Source organism: Vombatus ursinus, unplaced genomic scaffold (assembly GCF_900497805.2).
Source record: "Vombatus ursinus unplaced genomic scaffold, bare-nosed wombat genome assembly UNPS02014772.1, whole genome shotgun sequence".
Taxonomy (NCBI): Eukaryota; Metazoa; Chordata; class Mammalia; order Diprotodontia; family Vombatidae; genus Vombatus; species Vombatus ursinus.
In genome coordinates, this window is record NW_020954550.1 from 5,198,475 (window position 1) to 5,220,919 (window position 22,445).

At 36.6% G+C, this 22,445-nt stretch overlaps 1 protein-coding gene across 1 annotated transcript in view; it reads left to right on the forward strand.

Moving 5' to 3' along the window:
• Positions 1-21,907, forward strand: part of CMYA5 (cardiomyopathy associated 5) — a 121,413-nt gene extending 99,506 nt beyond the window's left edge. Inside the window, 4 exon segments of the mRNA XM_027863342.1 lie at positions 1,497-1,630; positions 11,948-12,047; positions 14,559-14,732; positions 20,950-21,907. Of these exon segments, the coding sequence (XP_027719143.1) occupies positions 1,497-1,630; positions 11,948-12,047; positions 14,559-14,732; positions 20,950-21,196 (655 nt within the window). The 3' untranslated portion in view covers positions 21,197-21,907.
• Positions 21,908-22,445: the final 538 nt, after the last annotated feature.

Below are 22,445 nucleotides of genomic sequence, written 5' to 3' on the forward strand. Positions count from 1 at the left end.
CTCAGGTCCTCCTGACTCCAGGGCTGGTGCTCTATTCACTGCACCACCTAGCTGCCCCTAGGGCAGGGGTTCTTAACCTTCTTTGTGTATAATGGACCACTTTGGTAGTCTGATAAAACCTGTGAATCCCTTCTTATAAAATACACAGGATTACAAAGGAAACCAATTATAATGATACATAATTCTCAAAATATTAAAAAAAAAAACAAGTTTACAGACTGCAAGCAAGTTAAGAACTCCTGCTATTGTATGGCTTCTCTTTGGAGAAGCTAAGCAAAATGTACTTGTCCATAATTATATAAATGATTGGGATTTTGAAGCAGCCCAAGAAAGTAGAAAACAGGCAGAGGGAAAAGCATATTATTGTGATGAGATTCATGAAACCATAATGAATCAATGAAAACTTGCTCATATTGATAGGATTGGGGGCTTGCAAGGTATTAGCTAAATTCATCAGTAATAAGACAGCACAATTGGTCATTGTCTGTGCTCCTCCCCTTCCTCTTATATTTAAATGACTAGATTAGTAGTTTTGTATTATTTGCTTGGTTGCTAAACTTTTCCTTTCCTGCTAGGAGCAAATTTGCTTTAAGTAATATTATTCTTCCTGAAATCCTGTTTCCATGAATCTTCTTGACCTTTGACATGATGATCACTTACTTAGTCATGACCCATCTTGATTATTTTTAAGTTCAAGTTTATTTATTAAGTATATGTATCCTCTTAGTTTAAAAAGGACCCTCCCAGATCATAGGAAATTGAAATCCTAGAGAAAATAAATGTATTCTTGGAGGGTCACTATACTTCTAAATTAGTTTCCCTTATGAATCAAAAACACCTTTTCCGTTTCTCCTTAAAATGATGTTCTGGAAGATATTTTGAACAGTGACATAAATCAATAGAAGAAAAACAATTTTAAAGAAAAAATAAATCCTACTGGACAAGTCCTGAACATTATGCAGATTCTAGTGCTCTCTGGTGGGTCAACAATGAAAAATCATCTTATGAGATAAAACATAGAGTAATGCCTTACTATTCTTGCTTTAGCTAATCAACCCACTGCCCTTCCAAATGCACAGTCTTCTAAGTGCACAAAACCCAGATGTCTAGCAGTGTTCCCATTTGGAATTGGTACATTAACAAGGAATGAGTCCAACCATAATCCTTCTGCTTTGGAGATGGCTCAAAAAAAATTATAGATTTGGTGCTCTAGGGGCTTTGGAGTTCACCCCTGTGACTCCAAATGCATGGCTTTTCCCACTGTAGCATGAGATTTTGTTGTTGTCAGTTCACTGATTTGAAAGCTTAGAAAGGGAAATGGATAGAGAAAGAGAACTGAGTGATAGACTGGTATCATAGGAGAGAGATTAAGATGTCTCAACTGTGTCATAAAAAAGAACAAAAAAAGGTACTTATTTCTACATAAAGTTTAATTAGTGATTGAGTGTTGGATCTTTTTGCTAAAATGTGTTTATTTGTGTTTGCTTTATACTTAGATCTTACTCTGGAATTAAAGGATTTCAATTAAAAGTTAACCTCCAGCCCAATGATAACTACTTTTTCTATGCAAAAGCTGTCAATGCTTTTGGGACAAGTGAGCAGAGTGAAGCTGCGCTCATTTCCACCAGAGGTAAAGTATCCCTTTCTGAAATTAACTAACTTTTATTTTGTTGTTGTTTTATTTAAATTGATTTCCCTATGAATTCCCATTTTCCCATGTAGCTCTCTTGATTTACCATTAGAGGGCACTATGGGCTCCTATCTACAAAAGCACTGTTTATTCTTGCCCAACCTGCCATCCAAAGAAAATTTCTGCTCTCAAAGGGAGAATGGAGCTCACCAGTAGCTCTCTGGATTGTGCTAGTGACTGATACTTGAAATAGCATTACGGTAGAAAGAACATTAGGTTAGAGGTTTAGTTTCTGCTTTGTCACTAACAAGCTATGTGATCTTGGGAGGCTCACTTCACCTCTAATCATTAAGAATCACTTCTTTGAATTTGATCACTTCTTTTGGATTTGCATTTCTAAAGGGTCTACTATGGGTTAAACACTATTGGTACTCTTGATGTACATTTTTTCTCTAAACACCAATGAGTTGCCAGACTTCTAAAGTAACAAAATCACATCCATATTAACATTTTCATTATGAATGAAATAAAAAGACGTTAAAAACATGTCAGCTAAACAGATGGACAGTTCACAGGTTCTCTTTGGAGAGGTGAACATAAAAGTTGGTGGAATTAGTTTTTTTTGTTTGTTTGTTTAGTATTTCATTTTCTCCCAATTACATGTAAAAACAATTTTAACATTTGTTTTTAAAACTTTGAGTTCCAAATTCTCTCCCTTCCTCTTTCTCTACCCTCTCCATTGAGAAGGCAAACAATTTGACATAGGGTATACATGTGCAGTCATGCAAAACATTTCCATATTAGTCATGTTGTGAAAGAAAACATAGACCAAAAAAAAAAACCTCAAGAAAAATAAAGTAAAAAAATATGCTTCCGTCTGTATTCAGATGCATTTTTTTCTCTGGGGATGGATTGCATTTTTCATTCTAAGTCCTTCAGAGTTGTCTTGGATCATTGTATTGCTGAGAATAGCTAAGAAGTTCACAGCTGATAATCGCACAGTATTGCTGTTACATTGTACACAGTACATTTCACTTCGTGTAAGCTCATGTAAGTTTTTCCAGGTTTTTCTGAGAACATCATGTTCATCATTTTTTATAGCACAAGAGTATTCCATCACAATCACATACCACAATTTGTTCAACCATTCCCCAATAGATGTGCATCCCCTCAATTTCTAATTCTTTGCCACCACAAAGGAGCTGCTATAAATATTTTTGTATATACAGGTCCTTTTTCTTTCTGTTTTTTTTTAAATCTCTTTTTGGATACAGACCTAGTAGTTGTATTGCTAGGTCAAATAGTATGCAGGGTTTTAAAGCCCTTTGGGCATAGTTCCAAATTGCTCTACAGAATGGTTGGATCAGTTCACAACTCTACCAACAGTGCATTGATGTCTCATTTTTCCCACATCCCCTTCAACATTTCTCATTTTACTTTTCTGTCCTATTAGCCAATCTAATAGGTATGAAGTGGTACCTCAGAATTGTTTCATTTTGCATTTCTCTAATCAATAGTTTTCATATGGCTGTGGATAGCTCTGATTACTTCATCTGAAAACTTCATATCTTTTGATCATTTATTAATTGGGGAATGGCTCTTATTTTTATGAATTTGACTCAATTCTCTATGTGTTTGAGAAATGAGGCCTTTATCTGAGAAACTTGCTTCAAATTTTTTTTCTGTTACTATTGCTAACTGTATTTCCCTCCATCCTATACACCCCCATTTATTCTATTCTCTCTCTCCTTTTACCCAGTCTCTCCTCAAAAGTGTTTTGCTTCTGACTATCCCCTTCCCCAATTCAACCCCCTTTTTATCAGCACCCCTTCTCTTATCCTCTTCCCCTTCTACTTTCCTGTAGGGTAAAATAGATTTCTATATCCAAGTAAGTGTGTATGTTATTCCCTCTTTGAGCCAATTCTGATGAAAGTGAGGTTCACTCACTCCCTCTCACATTCCCTATCTTTCCCTCCATTGCAAAATCTTCTTCTTGCCCTTTTTATGTAAGATAGTTTACCCAATTCTACCTCTCCCATTCCCTTTATCCCAGTGCATTCCTCTCTCACCCCTTAATTTTATTTTTTTTGTTTCATCCCTTCATATTCAACTACCACCTGTGCCCTATGTCTATCTATACTCTTAACTGTTGTAATAATTAGAAAACTCTTATGAGTTACAAGTATCATCTTCCCATGTAGGAATGTAAATAGTTTAACCTTATTAAGTCCCTTATGATTTCCCCTTTCTGTTTACCTTTTTATGCTTCTCTTGAGTCATGTATTTGAAAGTCAAATTTTCTATTCTGCTCTGGTCTTTTCCTCAAGAATACTTGAAAGTACTCTATTTCATTTTATTTATTCATATTTATTAATTAAATAATTATTAAATATTGTGATATGTAAATATAACATGTAATTATTTAACAACCATCAATATTTCTATATAAATTCATATGTTTATTTATATATTAATATTTATTTATAAATATTTTATTTATATCCATTTTTCCCTTGAAAGAATTATACTCAGTTTTGCTGGGTAAGTGATTCTTGGTTGTAATCCTAGCTCCTTTGCCCTCTGGAATATCATATTTCAAGCCCTCTAATCCTTTGACATAGAAGCTGCTAAATCTTGTGTTATCCTGACTGTGGCTTCACAATACTTGAACTGTTTCTTTCTGGCTGCTTACAATATTTTCTCCTTGACCTGGGAGGTCTGCAATTTGGCTACAATATTCTTGGGAGTTTTCATTATGGGATCTCTTTCAGGAAGTGATCGGCAAATTCTTTCAATTTCTATTTTGCCTTCTGGTTCTAGAACATCAGGGCAATTTTCCTCAATAATTTCTTGAAAGATGATGTTCAGGCTCTTTTTTTGATCGTGACTTTTAGGTAGTCCAATAATTTTTAAATTACCTCTGCTGGATCTATTTTCCAGGTCAATTGTTTTTCCAATGAGATATTTCACATCGTCTTTTACTTTTTCATTCTTTTGGCTTTGTTTTATTGTTTCTTGATTTCTCATAAAGTCATTAGCTTCCATTTGCTCCATTCTAATTTTTAAGGAATTATTTTCTTCAATGAGCTTTTGTATCTCCTTTTCCATTTGGCCAATTATACTTTTTGAAGAGTTTTTTTCTTTAGTGAATTTTTGTGCCTCTTTTTCCATTTGGTCAATTCTGCTTTTCAAGGCATTCTTCTTTTCATTGACTTTTTGTACCTCTTTTTTTTATCATTTGGTCTAGTCTGTTTTTTAAGGTGTTATTTTCTTCAGCATTTTCTTGTGTCTCCTTTACCAAGCTGTTGACTCTTTTTTCATGATTTTCTTGCATCACTCTTATTTCTCTTCCCATTTTTTCCCTAACATACTTGATTTTTAAAATCCCTTTTGAGCTCTTCCATGGCCTAAGACCAATTCATATTTCTGTTAGAGGTTTTGGTTGCAGGACCTTTGACTTTGTTGTCTTCTTCTGAGTGTGTTTTTATCTTCCTTGTCACCATAGTAACTTTATATGGTCAAAATTTTTTGTTGTTTGCTCACTTTCCCAGCTTACTTTTTGACTTTTAACTCTTCGTTAAAGTGAGATTCTACTTCCAAGATGGTGGACTCACTGTCCCGAGCTTCACGGGTTTTGTGCAGCTGTTTTCAGAGATACTTCTAGAGACCTGTAAGTTTTCAGTTCTTCAAAGGTAGTATGATCTAAAGGGAGGTGTGTTTACTATTCTTCTTGTCTGTGCTCTGGTCTGTGAGTGACCACAAGCACTTTTTTCTGCCTTGGAACTGTGATGAGCATCCCTGCTCCAACCATAGACACAAACTGGGGTGTGCCAGTGTTCCTCCTTGCTCTGGGACTGCCACCCAAGACGGTGACCTGGATCTGTGTATGGGCAAAGCAACATAGTCCTGCCTCAGCGCTAGCAAAGAGACCCCTGTAATCTCCATCTGACCAGTTGTTCGACCTCCTTACTGTCTGTGGGCTGAGAGCTTCAGTGCCTCTCATGCTGGCTCCTGATTTGCTGGGGCCTGGTCTATGCTGGCACAGCCTTTGCTGGACTGTGCGCCACTCTTTTTTTTATTAATTAATTAATTTTTAGTTTTCAACATTCACTTCCATAAGCTTTTGAGCTTTAAATTTTCTCCCTCTCCCTTCCCCCCTCCTTCCCAAGACAGTGTGTAATCTGATATAGGCTCTACATACACATTCCTATTAAACATATTTTCACATTAGTCATGTTGTAAAGAAGAATTAGAACCAATAGGGTGAACCACAAGAAAGAAGAAACAAAACAAAACAGTAGGAAAAAAAGAGCAAATAGTATGCTTCAATCTGCATGCCATAATTCTTTCTCTGGATGTGGATAGCATTTTCCATCATGAGACTTTTGGAGAAGTCTTAGATCCTTGCATTGCTAAGAAGAGCTATGTCTATCAAAGTTAGTCATCACACAATGTGACTGTTACTGTCTACAACATTCTCTTGGTTCTGCTCACTTCATTCACCATCAGTTCATACAAGTCCTTCCAGGTTTTTCTGAAATCCACCTGCTCATCATTTCTTATAGCACAATAGTATTCCGTTACATTCATATACCACAACTTGTTCAGCCATTCTCCAATTGATGGGCATCTCTTCAAGTTCCAATTCTCTGCCACCACAGAAAGAGCTGCTATAAATATTTTTGTACATGTGGGTACTTTTCTCATTTTTATAATCTCTTTGGGATACAGCCCTGGAAGTGCTATTGCTGAGTCAAAGGGTATCTGTGCTCCACTCTTACCCAGGTGCAACAGACCTTTCCTATCTACCTTCTAAGTTATCTTTGGCTGGAAAATTATTTCACCCTGTCCTTTCATGGGGTCTGCCACTCTGTGAATTGTTTTATGACATTATTTAAAGGTTTTCAGAGGGGAAAGCTCAAGTGAGTCACTACCTTTTCTCCGCCATCTTGGCTCTGCCTCCTGGAATTCATTTTATAATGAATCTAAAGGCAACCAGAAACATAATTTCATGGAACACTTGGTCATATCATCTAAAAGTATGTATGAGTGTGAGCAAATAGAGGATCATGACAACAACTGGAGTTTATGTGCCAGCATCTGTTGCAAAGAATGAAGTAGAGAAATTCATTTTAAGAGCTTAAAAGATCCTTCAAATCAAAGTCATCATATGCCTCAATACTTCTTGACTTCAATGCAAAACTGGACCTAAGGAATGATATCAAAAGTTATAACTATGATCATTTCTTGAAAGATAAGTCTAATTGGCAAACATTTGATCTCCTTGCCAAATGGAGAGAAATGGTAGCTAATACCAGTTTCTAGTATAAGCTCATTTGCAAAATATTATGAAAGGAGATGATGAAAGATTATGAATAATGTCACTTCACAAAGCAGCCAAAGGCAGCTGAGGAAGTAAAATTCAATAAACTCTAGTGGTTCTCTATTGCTGCCAGAATCAAAGATAAAATCCAATGTTGGGCTGTTAAAGCCCTTCATAGCCTGTCCCCTTCCTCACTTTTCAGTCTTCTCACACCTTACCCCCCTCTATATTTTCTATGACCAAGTGACACTGGCCTCTTTGCTGTTCCCCACCTCCAAAAAAGATACTCCAACCTCCAAATCTGCACATTTTCTTTTTTATTATTTGTATTTTATATTTTTTGTAAATTTTTATTCATTTTAAACTTAAATACAAAATGAGAAAGTAAAATAAAAAAGAACATCTCCATGTACACAGCAAAACATAAGAGAGGATTTAATATAAAACAATAAATTTCCATTTCAAGAAAACCTATATAATAAATACTGAATGTTATTTTCAAAGCTACCCAGCTTTTCTTTGCTTCATTGTAGGTTTTCTTTTGTTCTCTACTGTGTATTTTTTACTTTATTTTTCCCCTCCTTTCCATCCCTCCCTAAAGAAGGCTACAATTAAATGCATATATATATATATATACACACACACAGATATTTATAAATATACACATATATGTATTACATATATATGCACACATACACACTCATATACATGTATGTAATACCATACTATGCATATTTCCACTTGTCATCTCTTTCTCTGGAGGTAGATAGCTTCTTCCTTCACAGGTCTAAATCTTTCCATGTTTTTCTAAATCAACCAGCTCATCATTTCTTATATCACAGCACTATTCCAACACAATCACATCCGATCTGAGAGATTCTCTATGAAAGTTTTACCCCAATTTTCTGTATTCCTTCTATTTTTAGCTACATTGGTTTTATTTATAAAAGAAACTTTTAATTTAAAATAATTGAAATTATCCATTTTATACTTCAACAATGCTCTCACCTTATGAACTTTAAGATCTGATATTGCTGAATCTCCTTCCTTTACAACTTTGCACATTTTCAATAGCTGTCTCATATGCCTAGAACTCTCTCCCTCCTCATTACCCCTCCTACTTTCTCTGCCTTTCTTCAAACCTTAGCTAAAGTCCCATATTTTGCAAGAAGCCTTTTCTGATCTTCCTTAATGCTAATGTCTTCCCTCTGAGATTATCTCTTATTTATCCTGTATATATGTTGCTTGTATATAGTTGTTTGCATGTTGTCATCCCCATTAGACTATGAGCTCTTTGAGAGCAAGGACTGTTTTTGCCTTTGTATCCTCAGCATTTAGCACAGTGCCTGGCACATAGTAGGTGCTTAACAGCTGCTTCTTGGTTTGACAACAAGGCTACAGAGAACTTGGTGTTGAATGGAGGCAACTCAGGTCATCTTAAGTGCAGTTACAGATGAATCTGGAAAGAGGGCGATAAATGAATATGAAATGGAACAGACCTGCTGACATTTCCATGGTGACCTCTTTCTATTTATGACAATGATAGAACCCTAACATCTGGAGTCTACCCACATGTAATGTAATGTTATGTAATTAAGTGATTTTACCCACATGTATTGTGTAATGAAGTGGTTCTTCAAAGCTGTTAGGAAAAGAAGATGAACTTGACCGAAAACATACGGAAGACATCTCTGTTGGAGACAATTTTAAAGGTACACAGGAATACATTTTCCAGATATTTTAAAGAGATTTCTAAAGAATGAGAAAGGTCATAAATGTAATATTTACCCACTACTACCACCGAAGGCAACTGAGAAAACATCAGTAACTATTCACCCATATATCTACTCTCTCATCTCTCTAAAACTTTTATGAGAATAGTTCATTCACACACCAAGGGTATCCTTGATGAAAATGCAAGAGCAAAACAGGCAGGTTCTTGCAGATAATCTTCTACTACATATCAATATTCAGAGCTATCTGACACGTGTAAAGAATTTAAGCTATTTTTTTTAATTTCAGAAAAGCATTTGGTGTAGTAAAACAAAATTAGCCTTAAAGGTTCTGTTGAAACAAGCTATTTACTATGCCTACAACAAAATCATATAAAATTCTATGACATTTGTTACAGTAGACATAACTTTGTTCAATGAATCCCTGAGTATCAATATCAAGTAAGACATTAACTCCCCCAAGGTATTTGCCAGTATCACAGAAGATAGACCATCCCTGTGCAAAGTCCCAGTAGAATGATTCCCTGTCAATGGTATGATTCTCCAAATACTTTTATTTATAGGACATTGTACTAATCATGTTGAATTTGGCAACACTATGACTTTTTATCAATGAAATCCATATTCATTCAAAAGAATTGGCCTAACCATGTCAACTAGAGCAACAAAGTCAATAAAAAATGAATACTATTCAGTTGATAAGATGAAGTGTAAGTATAACACATTGAGTAGTTCATTGATATACATATAGCCTAGACAGATCAACCAATCAACAAACATTTTTTAAGTATCTGCTATGTGTCAAAGACTGGACTAGGCATTGGGGATGTGAACCTAAGAAGTGAAACAATTCCTACTCTCAAAGATTTTATGTTCTATTGGTTAACAGATAACACATACAAATATAGGTATATACAGCATAAATACAAGATAGTTAATTAAATATAAGAAAGTTAAGGAGGGAGGGTATTACCAGTTGTTGGGATCAGGAAAAGCTTTTTAAAGAAGATGACTCTTAGGCTGCATCTTGAAGACGAATTCTAGGTGATAGACATGAGGAGGGAGTACTTTACAGGCATGGGGAATGAGCAGTGTAAAAGCATGGTTATGAGCAATGGAATGTGTAGGGAATAGAGAGGTCAGTTTGGCTGAAGTGAAGAGTGCAAGAAAATGAGTAACATAAGATGGGACTGGCGCAATCAGTTGGAGCCATGTTATTAAGGACTGGAAAAACTAAGCAGAGGAGTTTATATTTTATCCTAGGGATAAACAAGCAAACAAACAAACAAATAAATAAGTAGGGAGCCACTGGAGTTTATTGAATAAGAAAGTGACATGATCAAAGCTGTTTTTAAAGAAAATCACTGGCAGCTGTGTGGAGGATGATTGTCCTGAGGAGGGACTTTGAAGTAGTGAGAACAATTAGAAGGTAATGGCAATAATCTAGGAGAGAGGGAGAGCTGTGCTGGAACCAGTTCTAACCAGCTTGGACTGTGTGAGCATTTGCACCCCAGAAATAGGCAAATCAGGTTTTGATTTATTGTTTTATTGATTGCTTTAAGAAAGTGTTAAAAAAAATGCAGATTAAACTTTAAAAATGTGTATGTAGGTTTTTTTTTCCCCCAGAGAGCCTGGTTGTTAAACATTTACCAGCATGCTTCTATATTGCTCTATAAACATTGCTTGAGCTCAAACAGGACTACTGAAGAAGGCTTAGGGAATAAAGTCTTCATCAGACTGGAGGCCTGGGGATTGTAGGCTAACAACGAAATGATGATGATGATGATGATGATGATGATGATGATGACAATGATGAGGATGTTTGCAAAGTGCTATATATCCCTTATTGCATCTGAACTTCACAGCACCCATGGTGAGAGGTGATCGACAATACACTGGCCCAGAATTAAATAGGAGAAGGGAAATAGGTTGGATCATATTTGGGGAATTGTGCGGCATTTCCAATGATCCTCTATTGTTTGCTGCCACAAATGCTCATCTTTTTAACACTAGTATTCCCTCAGTAATGTTCTATGGCTGCAAATCATGGAACACCATGATCTCAGAACAATAAAAAATTGCAGGTGTCCTAAAAAGCAATGAAAAGACACATTTGGTAGACAAAAGTCGACTGCAGCATGTTTCCAACAATGACTTATGCATAAAAAGCAGAATGAAAGACATCATAAAATTTCTATATGATCAGAAAGGCTGCAAGAAGTCTCTCTCAGTTCTTCATCTTAGAATTTTCCCACTGAGATATACCAAATTCATCCTGTATGTATTGTGTTTGTACATAGCTATTTGAATTTTGTCTCCCTCATTAGACTGAGCTGCTTGAAAGCAAGGATTGTTTTTTGCCTTTCTTTGTATTTCCAGTGCTTACTATAGTCCCTAGAATGAAATGGGCACTTAATAAATGCTTATTGACTGAAAAAAGGAGGTACAGTCAGGAAAGAAGAAAGGATAACAAAGACAAAACCTCCAGAGAGTAGTTTCTAGCTCAAAAGGAAGATTCTCTGTAGGGAATTCATGGGAAAACTTGTATAAAAATCAAATAGAATGAGGAAACATGGAAGAGTTGTTATCTGCATGATAGAGAGAGTTCCCACACTTAATGAAACGACATGTCATAGGTAGCATCTAAGTAAGTGAACTGCTTATATTTGTAGCAGTGGCTGTATGATGAAACTTGAGTGGGGATCAAGATAGGCTTCTAGATTCTGGCCTCTTCTGGCAACATGCACTCAGTGGAAGTGACCAGTTCCCAGCTCTATCCTAGCCCTATGCATACTCCATGACATGACCATTGTTACATATGGATTGTTTTACTTGGATTTGATCAAATCACATTCTTAGAATTAGATTGCCTTACTATATTTTCTAGAATGTCTGGTATATCTGCAACTAGAGGGATATCCTCTAGATCAAACATAGCAATATTGCCAAGTCATGATCAGTACCAAAATCATGTCATTAGAAATGATGATTTACAAAGGGGAGCATTCAACTCCTTAAGGAAACTCACATCATCATAGAACTGGAGCTGTCCAATGTATGGGTAGCTTTTTTCACTCTAGAAATTTACTCTTTCCACTGCCCAATCAGTCACACCTGGAAATGCTCTTTAGAAGCTGTATATCTCAATGTCTTCTTCCAGAGAAAGTTTTACTTATCCAGTTGATAGTCCTAGGGTCAAAGTGATCCAAATCTTTCCTAGCTGTGATAGTCTTGTAATCCTCGTTTCTTAATTTGCAACAGGAACCAGATTTCTCCTGTTGAGAGAGACTGCTCACCCTGCCCTACAGATCTCTTCAGATGGGACAGTAATTCGCCTTACTGAGAGGAAGCGACTCACCGAGTAAGTAGAATCCTAAGCAGGGAAAGTTCTGATGTCTCAGCTGTGGGACATCTATTGCATGTGTCAACCCAGCTCTGATTTTATGTTTATCTGAAGTGTCTGTGTGGGAAATAAAACACAGATGCACACCCATGTGCAATACAGAAATATTTATACACACATTTAAATCAACCAATAAATAAAAAACCATTTGTTAATAGCTTACTATCCACCAGACATTGTTCTAATTGCTGGACTAGAGTGAAACAGTCCCTGCCTTAAGTTTACATCATACTGGGGAGAGACAACATGAACATATGTAAGCACATGGATAATATATACAAAATGAATACAAGATACTTTGGGTCTCATAGACAGATAGATAGATAATGTTTATCTGGAAATATCAACATATATAAACGTAAGTCTATCTATGCGTATAGCTATATAAAGTAGACCCAAACTATTTTGCATTCATTTTACATATTTATGCATGTAAAAATGAATACAATGTAGTTTGAGTCTATATTATATAGATATTTACAGAAAAGGTTACAAATTTATAACCCAGAAAGAAGTCTAAAATAAAAAGTATATATTTTTTCATTTTCTTTATTTTTCTTGCCTCTTTTTTTTGCAACATGGCTAATATGCAAATATATTTTGCCTGATTTCATATCTGTAATTGATATCATATTGCTTTCCTTCTCAATAAATAGGGGAGGGGCTGGAGTGAGAGAGAATTTGGAACTTGATTTTTTAAAAAAAATGTTTTAAATAAATAAATAATGAAATATAAAGTCTAAAATAAAACTTTCTGTGCTTTTCTTTAAATAAAGACAATGAAAGTTTCCCTCTAGTTTTAAAGTATATATTATCTATGTAAAACTGAATAAAAAGTAGTTTGGGTCTATATAAATGATATATTATTACATAGATAATTTCTATAGGGATTTATATAGATTCTATAATCTATGTATATGTCTATATAAAGCAAACCCAAACCATCTTGTATTCATTTTAGATGGATGATAGATAAATAGATAAAAATATGTACATATAAAATGAATTGCATGAATGTATATATAGATAATGAATGTGGATGTGATTAACATATAGATAATGGATAACAGATAACCTATAGATAATAGATTAACATATAGATATACAATGGATGTAAATGGATGGATAGATAGATAAATAGCATATAAATTTACTAGGTAGTTTGAGGCTGCAATATATAAAAATTTATATAGATTAATAATCTATATATATGTATGTATATATAAAACATAGACCCAAACTACCTTGTATTAATTGTATGTGTGTGTGTTATCTATAGATAAAATGATACAACTACTTCTTTGTATTCATTTTGCATATATAGATACATTATCTATATATGGGTCTATTTTATATAACTGTATCTATATCAATCTCTCACATATACATGAACACAAATACAAACACAAAATGAATATGATAGATTGGGTATATTATATAAAGAAACATACCTAGATAGAAGTGTGCTTATCTACATATGTTTTATATGTATATATATGGGAAACACATGCATATGCACTATATGGGAAGAGAGTGCTGCACAAACATTAACATCACTGAAAGTAGAGAACCTTCCTTGTTGCCTTTTTTTAAGAAGAAACTGAATGAGTCACCCATAGTCACCCATAGTCACTAATAAAGAAGGAAGAAGTATCAGAGTTTGCTTCATGCCAACCTTCCTATGATAGAAGTAACTAAAATGTGGCAATAGGAACTCTTCATCTAGCAACATGGAAGATCAATGCATTTATCACTCAAGTGCATTAATGGTGTTCCCAAGAGTCCAGAGAGTCAACCAAAACTCTTCTGAAAACCAGACTAAATAATAGAATAAAGAAAACCAGTTTTATTGTTATTCACACTGTACTTAATTATGAATACATAAAGTATGTTGATACTTGACATTAAATTAGGTGCCCACATGTGGGTTTGAAGACAGTGGAACACATTATTAAGGAAGACTATGCAATCTCCTTCTTTGGAGGAATCATCTGCTTCCTGAAAAGTGCACTGGATGACTTCTACCCCTATGATTCTGAAAGAGAACTTACATTGGATTTATGTTCCTGAATTTTTTTTTACTGTTTAAAATAGAAATCCTCTCATTACTCTTCATATTTTTCTTATATTGGATTTAACTCAATTCAGTTTATATTAATTAAGTGCCTATTACGTTTTGAAAATATATCCTAGCTCTTCTATCACCAATGAAGGTGAAATATGGTAAATGTACAGGAATGGAAAGCGTATTTATAGAATAAGTATAGAGGATTTAAGAAAAATACTGGAGATTAATCAAACAAATTTGAAAGTACAGGGATACAAGAAATGTTTTAGCTAATTTCTGGCAAATTCTGAGAAAATTTTGCCACCCAGAGCAGACAATTACAAATGTGAACATTCATGAAATAAACACACTGTAATCATCATGCAGGGTGGTTACTTTAATTTTATGCATGTTACCTGCAGAACTCCATCTGTCCTGGGTGAGCAACTACCTGCCTGTGGCCAGCACTACTGGGAAACCACGGTAACAGACTGTCCAGCGTATCGTCTTGGAATCTGCTCCAGTTCTAATACACAGAGTAGTGCCGTGGGACAGGGCGATGCTTCCTGGTATATGCACTGTTCTGAGCCACAGAGGTAAATTTAAATCTATGTATCTATAAGACAGGGTGTGTTTATGTGTATTATTATTTATGTATGGCATTTTAAGAGAATATGCACTCTCTTAAAGTGTGAAACAGTCATAAATTTGTTGTGGGTGTTGGTTGGTTGGTGTTTAAAGCTTATTAACCTTTGCTGCTCTTGGAGAAATGCTCCAAGCTAGAACACTTTAGGTATTGTCTTAAATGAATGAATGAAAGAATGAAAAGCATTCATTGTGTGCCAAGCACTGCGATAAGTTCTGGGGATCCAAATATAAAAATCCCTGCTCTCAAGGAGTTTACGTTCTATGAGGGACACAAACATTGATAGAGGACTAGTGTCTGGGAAAGGGAATTATGGTCTGGGAAATCACAAAGAAGTGAGTGGAATAATGGAGCAGAGATTTGATTATAGTTCTGGAAAGAGGTGAAAAGGGTTAAGGCAGGGCATACATTAGGGGAAGAGAGGGAATGCAGAAAATGACCAAGGTTATAGGCTTCTGTCAATGTAGGGACTAAATGATGAGGAAACTCCCTGCATCGATATAGACTGCAATCTACTGGATAACCCTTAGAGAGTCAGATAGAGGCAGTTAGGTAGCACAGTCAATAGAGCAATGGGCCTAGAGTCAGGAAGACCTATGTTCAAATCCAGCCCCAGACATTTACTAGCTATGTGACCCTGAGCATATCAATTAATCTCTGTCTGCCCTCAGTTTCTTCATCTGTTAAATGGGGATAATAATAGCATCTAATTCTCAGGGTAGTTATGAAGCTCAAATGAAAAAACACATGGAAAATGCTTTGTAAACCTTAAAGTGCTATATAAATTATAGCTTTATTATTACAAGAAAAGGAACACATATAGTTAGAAGGACTGCTAAAAACTTTGTGCAAAAGATGATTCTTGACAAAAAAAACTAAGTCTTAAAGGAAATATTAAAATCCTTCCCATCTTTCAAGGCACATTTCAAGTCCCATCTCCTTCATAAATTTTCTCCAACAACTCTTTTGTTCTTGTTGTTGTTCATTTGTGGCTAACTCTTCATGATCCCATGGACCATGGCAAGCCAGGCCCTTCTATCTTCTACTATTTTCTTGAATTCTATCCAAGTTCTTGTTCATTGTTTCCATGACACTATCTATCCATCTCATCCTCTGCTGTCCCCTTTTTCCTTTGCCTTCAATCATTCCCAAGGTCAGGGTCTTTTCCAATGAGTCCTATCTTCTCATTATGTGGCCAAAATATTTAAGCTTAAGCTTCAGTGTTTGACCTTCCAGTATCTGACCTGTGTCTTGATGTCCAAGGGACTCTCAAAAGTCTTCTCCAGTACCACAATTCGAAAGCATTGATTCTGAGGAGCTCAACTTTCCTAATAGCCCAATTCTCACAGCCATACATTGCTACTGAAAAAAAACAAAAAAACCATGCCTTTGACTACACAGACCTTTGTCAGCAAGATGATGACTCTGCTTTTTAGTGTGCTGTCCTGATTTGCCATAGCTTTCCTTCCAAGGAGTAAGATCTTTTAATTTTGTGGCTTCAGTCGCTGTCTGCAGTGATCTTTGAACCCAAGAATATAAAATTTGACACTGCTTCCATTTCTTCTCCCTCTGTTTGCCAGGAAGTGATAGGACCAGTTGCCAAGAACTCTAACCTGCAACAATTTTTCTCCTTTCTACTATTCATAACAGATTATTTGTATTACACATTCAGGTACTTGATTGTGGGCTGCAGTTCAGAAGCTCAGGGGGTTCTCTTGAGTACCACCATTCTATTCTGCATGTGCTGTCATCTAATTGTTTTGTGCGTGTAAGTCTTGTCTCCTTTACTAAATTCTAAGTTCTTTGTGGGACAGGAGTACTGTCAAATTCTTTTGTACTCTCTTTCTCCTTACACTTGCCCAGCACAGTGCTAGATAGTCATTCAGTCAATAAACATTTATTAAGCACCTATTATGTGTAGACACTGTGCTAGGAGCTGGGGATACAAAAAGAAGCAAAAGACAGTCCCTGCCCTCAAGGAGCTTACAGTCTAACGAGGGAGATAAGATGCAAACAAATACATACAAATAAGCTATATGTAAGATAATTATGAAATAATGAAGACAAGGAAAGTGCTAAAATTAAGAAGGGTTGAGAAGGGCTTTCTGGAGATGATGAAATTTTAGTTGATATTTAAAGGAAGCCGGGGAAGCCAGTTTGGCTGAGCTGAGGAGGGAGAGCATTCCAGGCATGGGGGACAGCCAGAGAAAATTCCTGGAGTCAAGAGATGGAATGTCTTGTTCAGAACAGAAAGGAAGCCAGTGTCACTGGATCAAAGAGTATGTGGTGGTGAATGAGGTATAAGAAGACTAGATGGGGAGGCTAGGTTAATCCCAGAGGATTTTATATTTGATCCTAGAGGTGATGGGGAGCCATTGGGATTCACTGGGTATGGGGGTAACATTGCTGGACCTATGCTTTAGGAAAATTACTGGCAGATGGATTGAAATGGGGAAAGACTTGAGGCAGGCAGACTCACCAGCAGACTATTACAATAGTCCAAGTTTGAGGTAATGAGAGCCTGTACCAGGGTGGTGGCAGTGTCATAGAAGAGACATATTTGAGAGATGTTACAAGATGACATTGACAGGCCTTAGCAACAGATTGGATATGGGGGAAAGGGGCTTGAGAGAGTGGAATTGAAGATGACAGCAAGGTTGCAAACCTGTGGGACTGGGAAGATGGTGTTGCCTTCGATAGTAATAGGAAAGTTGGGGACTGAGGGGAAGAGGTAAGGGAAATGATAACGAGTTCAGTTTTGGACATGTTGAGTTTAAGATGTCTACTGGGCATCCAGTTCAAGATGTCTGAAAGCAATTGAAGATATGAGATTGAAAATCAGTAGAAAGCTTAGGGTAGGACAGGCAGAAATGAGAATTATCAGCATAGAGAGAGTAACTAAATCCATGGGAACTGATGAAATCACCAAGTGAAATAATGTAGAGGGAGAAAAGAAGAGAACCCAGAACAGGACCTGTGGGACTCCTATAATAAAAGGGCATGACCTGGATGAGGATCCAGCAAAGGAGAATGAAAATGAGCAGCTTGGTAGGAGAAATTGGAGAGAGTGGTGTTCCAAAGACCTAAAAAGAAGAGAATATCAAGGAGAAGGTGGTGAATAACTGTGTCAGAGGTTACAGAAAAGTCAAGAAGAATGAGAATTGAGAAGAAGCCACTGGATTGGGCAATTAAGTAATTGGTACAACTACTGGTACAATTATTGGTACAATTGGTACGAGTAATGGGCGATTGGTAACTTTGGAAAGAACAGTTTCAGTGGAATGATGAGGTCAGAATCTGAATTGTAAGGGATAACAAAGAGAATGAGAGGAGAGAAAGTGGGTCTTCTCATGGAGTTTAGACACGAAGGGCAGGAGAGATATAGGACTATGGTTAGAAGAGATAGAAGGATCAAGTGAAGGTTTCTTGAAGATGAGAGAGACATGGGCATGTTTGTAGGCAGAAGCTATTAGAAAGGGAGAGATTGAAAATAGGTGGTAGAATGAAGGTGAATGAGGGGATAATCTCTTGGAGGAGATGAGATGGAATGGGATTACCTGAACAAGTAGAGGGGTTAGCCTCAGTAAAGAATAAGGCCACTTTATCCTATGAAACAGGGGTAGAAGATAGTGACAGAAGGCATCTCAGTGATATGAGATGAGTAAGAGGAGAGAAGAGGAAGGTCATGGCAAATGGCCTCATTTTTTCCTTTAAAATATGAGGCAAGGCTCTTACCTGAGGATATGGGGGGAGAGAGAGGTTTGAAGAGGGATGAAGCAGTCTGGAAGAGCCACTCTGGAGAACAAGATAGTGAATTGATAAGGGAAACATAAAAGGATTGCCTAGCAGCAGTGAGGGCCCAGTTTAGTGTAACATAAATCTGTAGTGGATTCAGGCAGAATAATAGTATTATTTTCCTTATCTTCATTCGATGGTACATGTGTGTAGCAGTGAAGGCTGTGAATGATGGGAGTCATCCAAGGCTGAAGCTTGACACAGTGTAATCAGTGGTATTATAAGGGGACCAGGGACTTGAGAAGAGGACAGTGTAGAGTTGAATTGGTTCTCAAGGGATTGAGATGGGAAAAAGAAGAGAGAATGGCTTGTGCTAGGGAGATGGAGAAATCTGAGGGGTTGGTGGATTGGAAGTCACAGTGTGGATGAAGAGTAGAGTTTGGTAAGGGAAAGCAGAGGTAGAGGTAGAAAGGAAAAGATTGTGGTCAGATAAAAGGGTTTCAGAATTCTTGAACATGGAGTTAGTGCATTTGTGGGTGATGGCAAGATAAAAAACATGACCGTCTTTGTGTGTGGCTGAAGTGGGGTGGAGAAGCAGATCGTGGGAAATGAGTAGGTTGAGGAACTGAGTGGTTAGGGCATTTGAGAAAGAGTCAATATGTAAGTTGAAAACCTCTGATATAAGAGAAGGAGTTGAGGAAAGAAAAATTGTGAGCCAGGTACTGAACCCATTGAGGAAGGTAGGGGAGTGATGTGGAGATCTGTAGATAACAGCTACCATGATTTTGACTAGATGGTAGATATGAATTGCATGAACCTCAAAGGAGAGTAGAGAGGTGCATAGAAGGTTCTCAACAAACAATTGTTTAATTGAATAGATTTGAACCTGGGAGGAATTAAAGAAAACACTAACATTTAGTAACTGACTGCTTTGGTGTCGTAGGAACATCTCGGAGTCAGAAGATGTGGATTCTAGTCCTATCTCTGTTACTTGTATTTGTTTTATGTTGGGAAAATCACTACCTCTGTTGGCCTCAGTTTCTTTGTCTGTAAAGAGAAGGAGTTGACTAAATTTCTCAGGTCCTTCCAACTCTAAAGCCCATAAAGCCAACTACAGTTATGTCCCATTAGTATGAATAATCCCATTATTCCAGTAACATTATTCGAATTCACACTATTCAAAATATAATTATACGTAAAATATGTTAACTGGTTCCAACCCAATGGAAATATGCAATGAAAATGTTGGAATAAAAATTTGAATACTGGATTACTTCATAGGCTTCATTATTCACATTAATGGGGATCAAGCTATGTCTAAAAAAATAATGCTGTCCTTGATAGGAAGTTGTGAAATAGGACCAGTTTATGAGGGAAATAATTGAGAATTAGCCAGGCTCACTAAACTGTAGTGTAGGAAAGGGGAAATACACAGGGGCTGGAAAGATTGTTCCAAGCTATGTTGAAAAGGCTTTAAAAACCAAACAGAAGAATTTACATTTTATCCTGAAGGCAATAGGGAGCCACTGGATTTTAGTGACCATAAAGCTAACACGAAAAAGGATCATAGATTTCTGGCTAGAAGAGACTTAAAGACCATGGAATCCAACCCCCTCATTTGACAGATGGAGAAACTTAGGCAGAGAGAGGTTGACTTGCCCAGGGTCACATAGCTAGTAGGTGTTTGAGGGATGATAGGAACTTAGGTTCCAAGTCTATCTTTCTCCCCACTGTACCACCTTGCTGCCTCAGGAATCAGCCAGTCTCACCCTCTCATTTTATGAAATGAGCAAAATGGAGACTAGATAGATGAAATGACTGGTCCAAGGTCATATAGAGAGTAAATGGTTAAGCTGGAATTGGAACCCAGGTCCTTTGACTCCAAATACAACCTTCTTTCTACTACCCTGCCCTGTCTCTCTAAAGAATGAAGAATGAAGCTGAGCAAAATTATTCACTTTTTCTTCAACAAACTTGAACAGAGGTCCTTATGTAAATTATAAAACTGTAAAATTAATGCATTCCAGGGGAAGCAAGACGGCAGAACATTTTTTTGATACATAGAAGCCTCCAAGGAGTTTTTATTCAGAAGAATGACAATCAATGAATGCAGCAGCTGAAAGGTGTAGGCAGTTGGAAAAGAATGAGAATGTTGAAAAAAAGTCAAAAGGTTGCAGGGGGTCATGCCGATTATTCTGAGATGGCCTTTTTACAACAGGATGGAAGGAAATATTCAAAATCTTAGTCATTTGGGTTCATGTTGCATTTATACTTGAGTCCCCTGGAAGGGTCTAGTTAAATGCCTGCCATGGCATTATGTGCTGGGCCATCCTTTGTATTCTGGTTAATAGCTGGTAAATTAATCATGGTATATTATTTTCGTAGCTCAGATTCATTTTAATTTTTATACTCTCTATTCTGTTTCATTTCAGGTATAAATTTTTCAGCAATGGCACCGTGAGCAACGTCCACGTGACTGAGCATCCAGTCAGAGTGGGCATTCTTTTAGACTACAGCAACCAGAGACTTTTATTCATAAATGCTGAGAGTGGGCAGCTGCTCTTTACCATCAGGCACAGATTCACTGGGCCCATTCACCCTGCCTTTGCCCTAGAGAAGCCTGGACAATTCAGCCTGCACCTGGGGAAAGAGCTGCCAGATTTTTTGAGGCATAAATAATTATTTGCTTTCAAAGTAGTGTTATTTGGAAGAGAAAGAATTCACATTTAAGGGGTCTGTTCTCCTTCCCATAAACCCTCAGTACATGTGCCCACACTCATACCCATAACTACTAATAACATTATTACACACGATAATAATAACAGCATACACAGGACAATATTACCTTTCATTTGTGTGGCCTTGTGTGAGAAGAAAGGTTGAACAACTCCTGTGCATTGAGTTACACATTGTGATGTATACTCAAAAGAAATATCTAAAGGAAAAGATTGGGTTAGACCTGTGGGTCGAAATGGAGAGAGCTACATTCACACAAAGGAATTCTCTCTTCATTATTAAAGAAATAATTACCATGATGGACAGTGGGCGAGAAGGAAAGAGGGAATGATTATGATCTACCACATGAATGAGTTGCTTCTCCCACTAAAGGAACATTTGATTCTTTCCACAGGGAAATAAAACATAACAAATCCTATGACATTTCACCATGAGACAATGAGTCCTAGTCATGGAATAATATCTCTCACTCTGAAAATACGTTATCTATTGTAAGCTTATAATGAACTATTGTATAATATTGTATACTGTTGTACACGAGCCCCTTTTCTCTCAGAATCAAAATGTAGACACTGCTAAACTTTAGGAATCTGCTTTCTATAAATAAATGGGTAGAAAATATAAAATAAAAATAGTGGCCATGGAGACTTTACTATACCGAATGGATCATAGATCAACTTATCTATATATCCTATACATCACCTTATCTTCTCAGGAACACCTGAGAAAAGCTGATGGACATTGTATTTCTGTGGGCTGAGCTTTGATTAATTTTTTTAAATGTGAAAATGATACCACAAATTTTTCCAAAAAATAATTGTATCAGCTCATAGACAAGACCAGTTATGAGAAAAAGAGGGAGTATATATGTTTATTTAGGTTATTGTAGTTTTTAAGAGCATGTTTTATTGACACCTTTTGTCATTACATCACAGTCATTTATGAAAACCATGACAAAAACAACCCTTTCCAGACCTCCCATACTGAATTCCTTCTCCATGTAACAAAGAAAAACAACTAACGAAACCCCTCCCAACCCCCCCTACACATCTGGTTCAATGACTACATCTGAAAATGTATTCAGCCTTCTGCTCTAGTATCCCCTGGGGTATGCTGGAGCAAGATCAATCTGACTCAAGAGAGCTGATTATTGAATTTTGAGTGTGAGCATTTGCACCTGGGAAATTGGCTA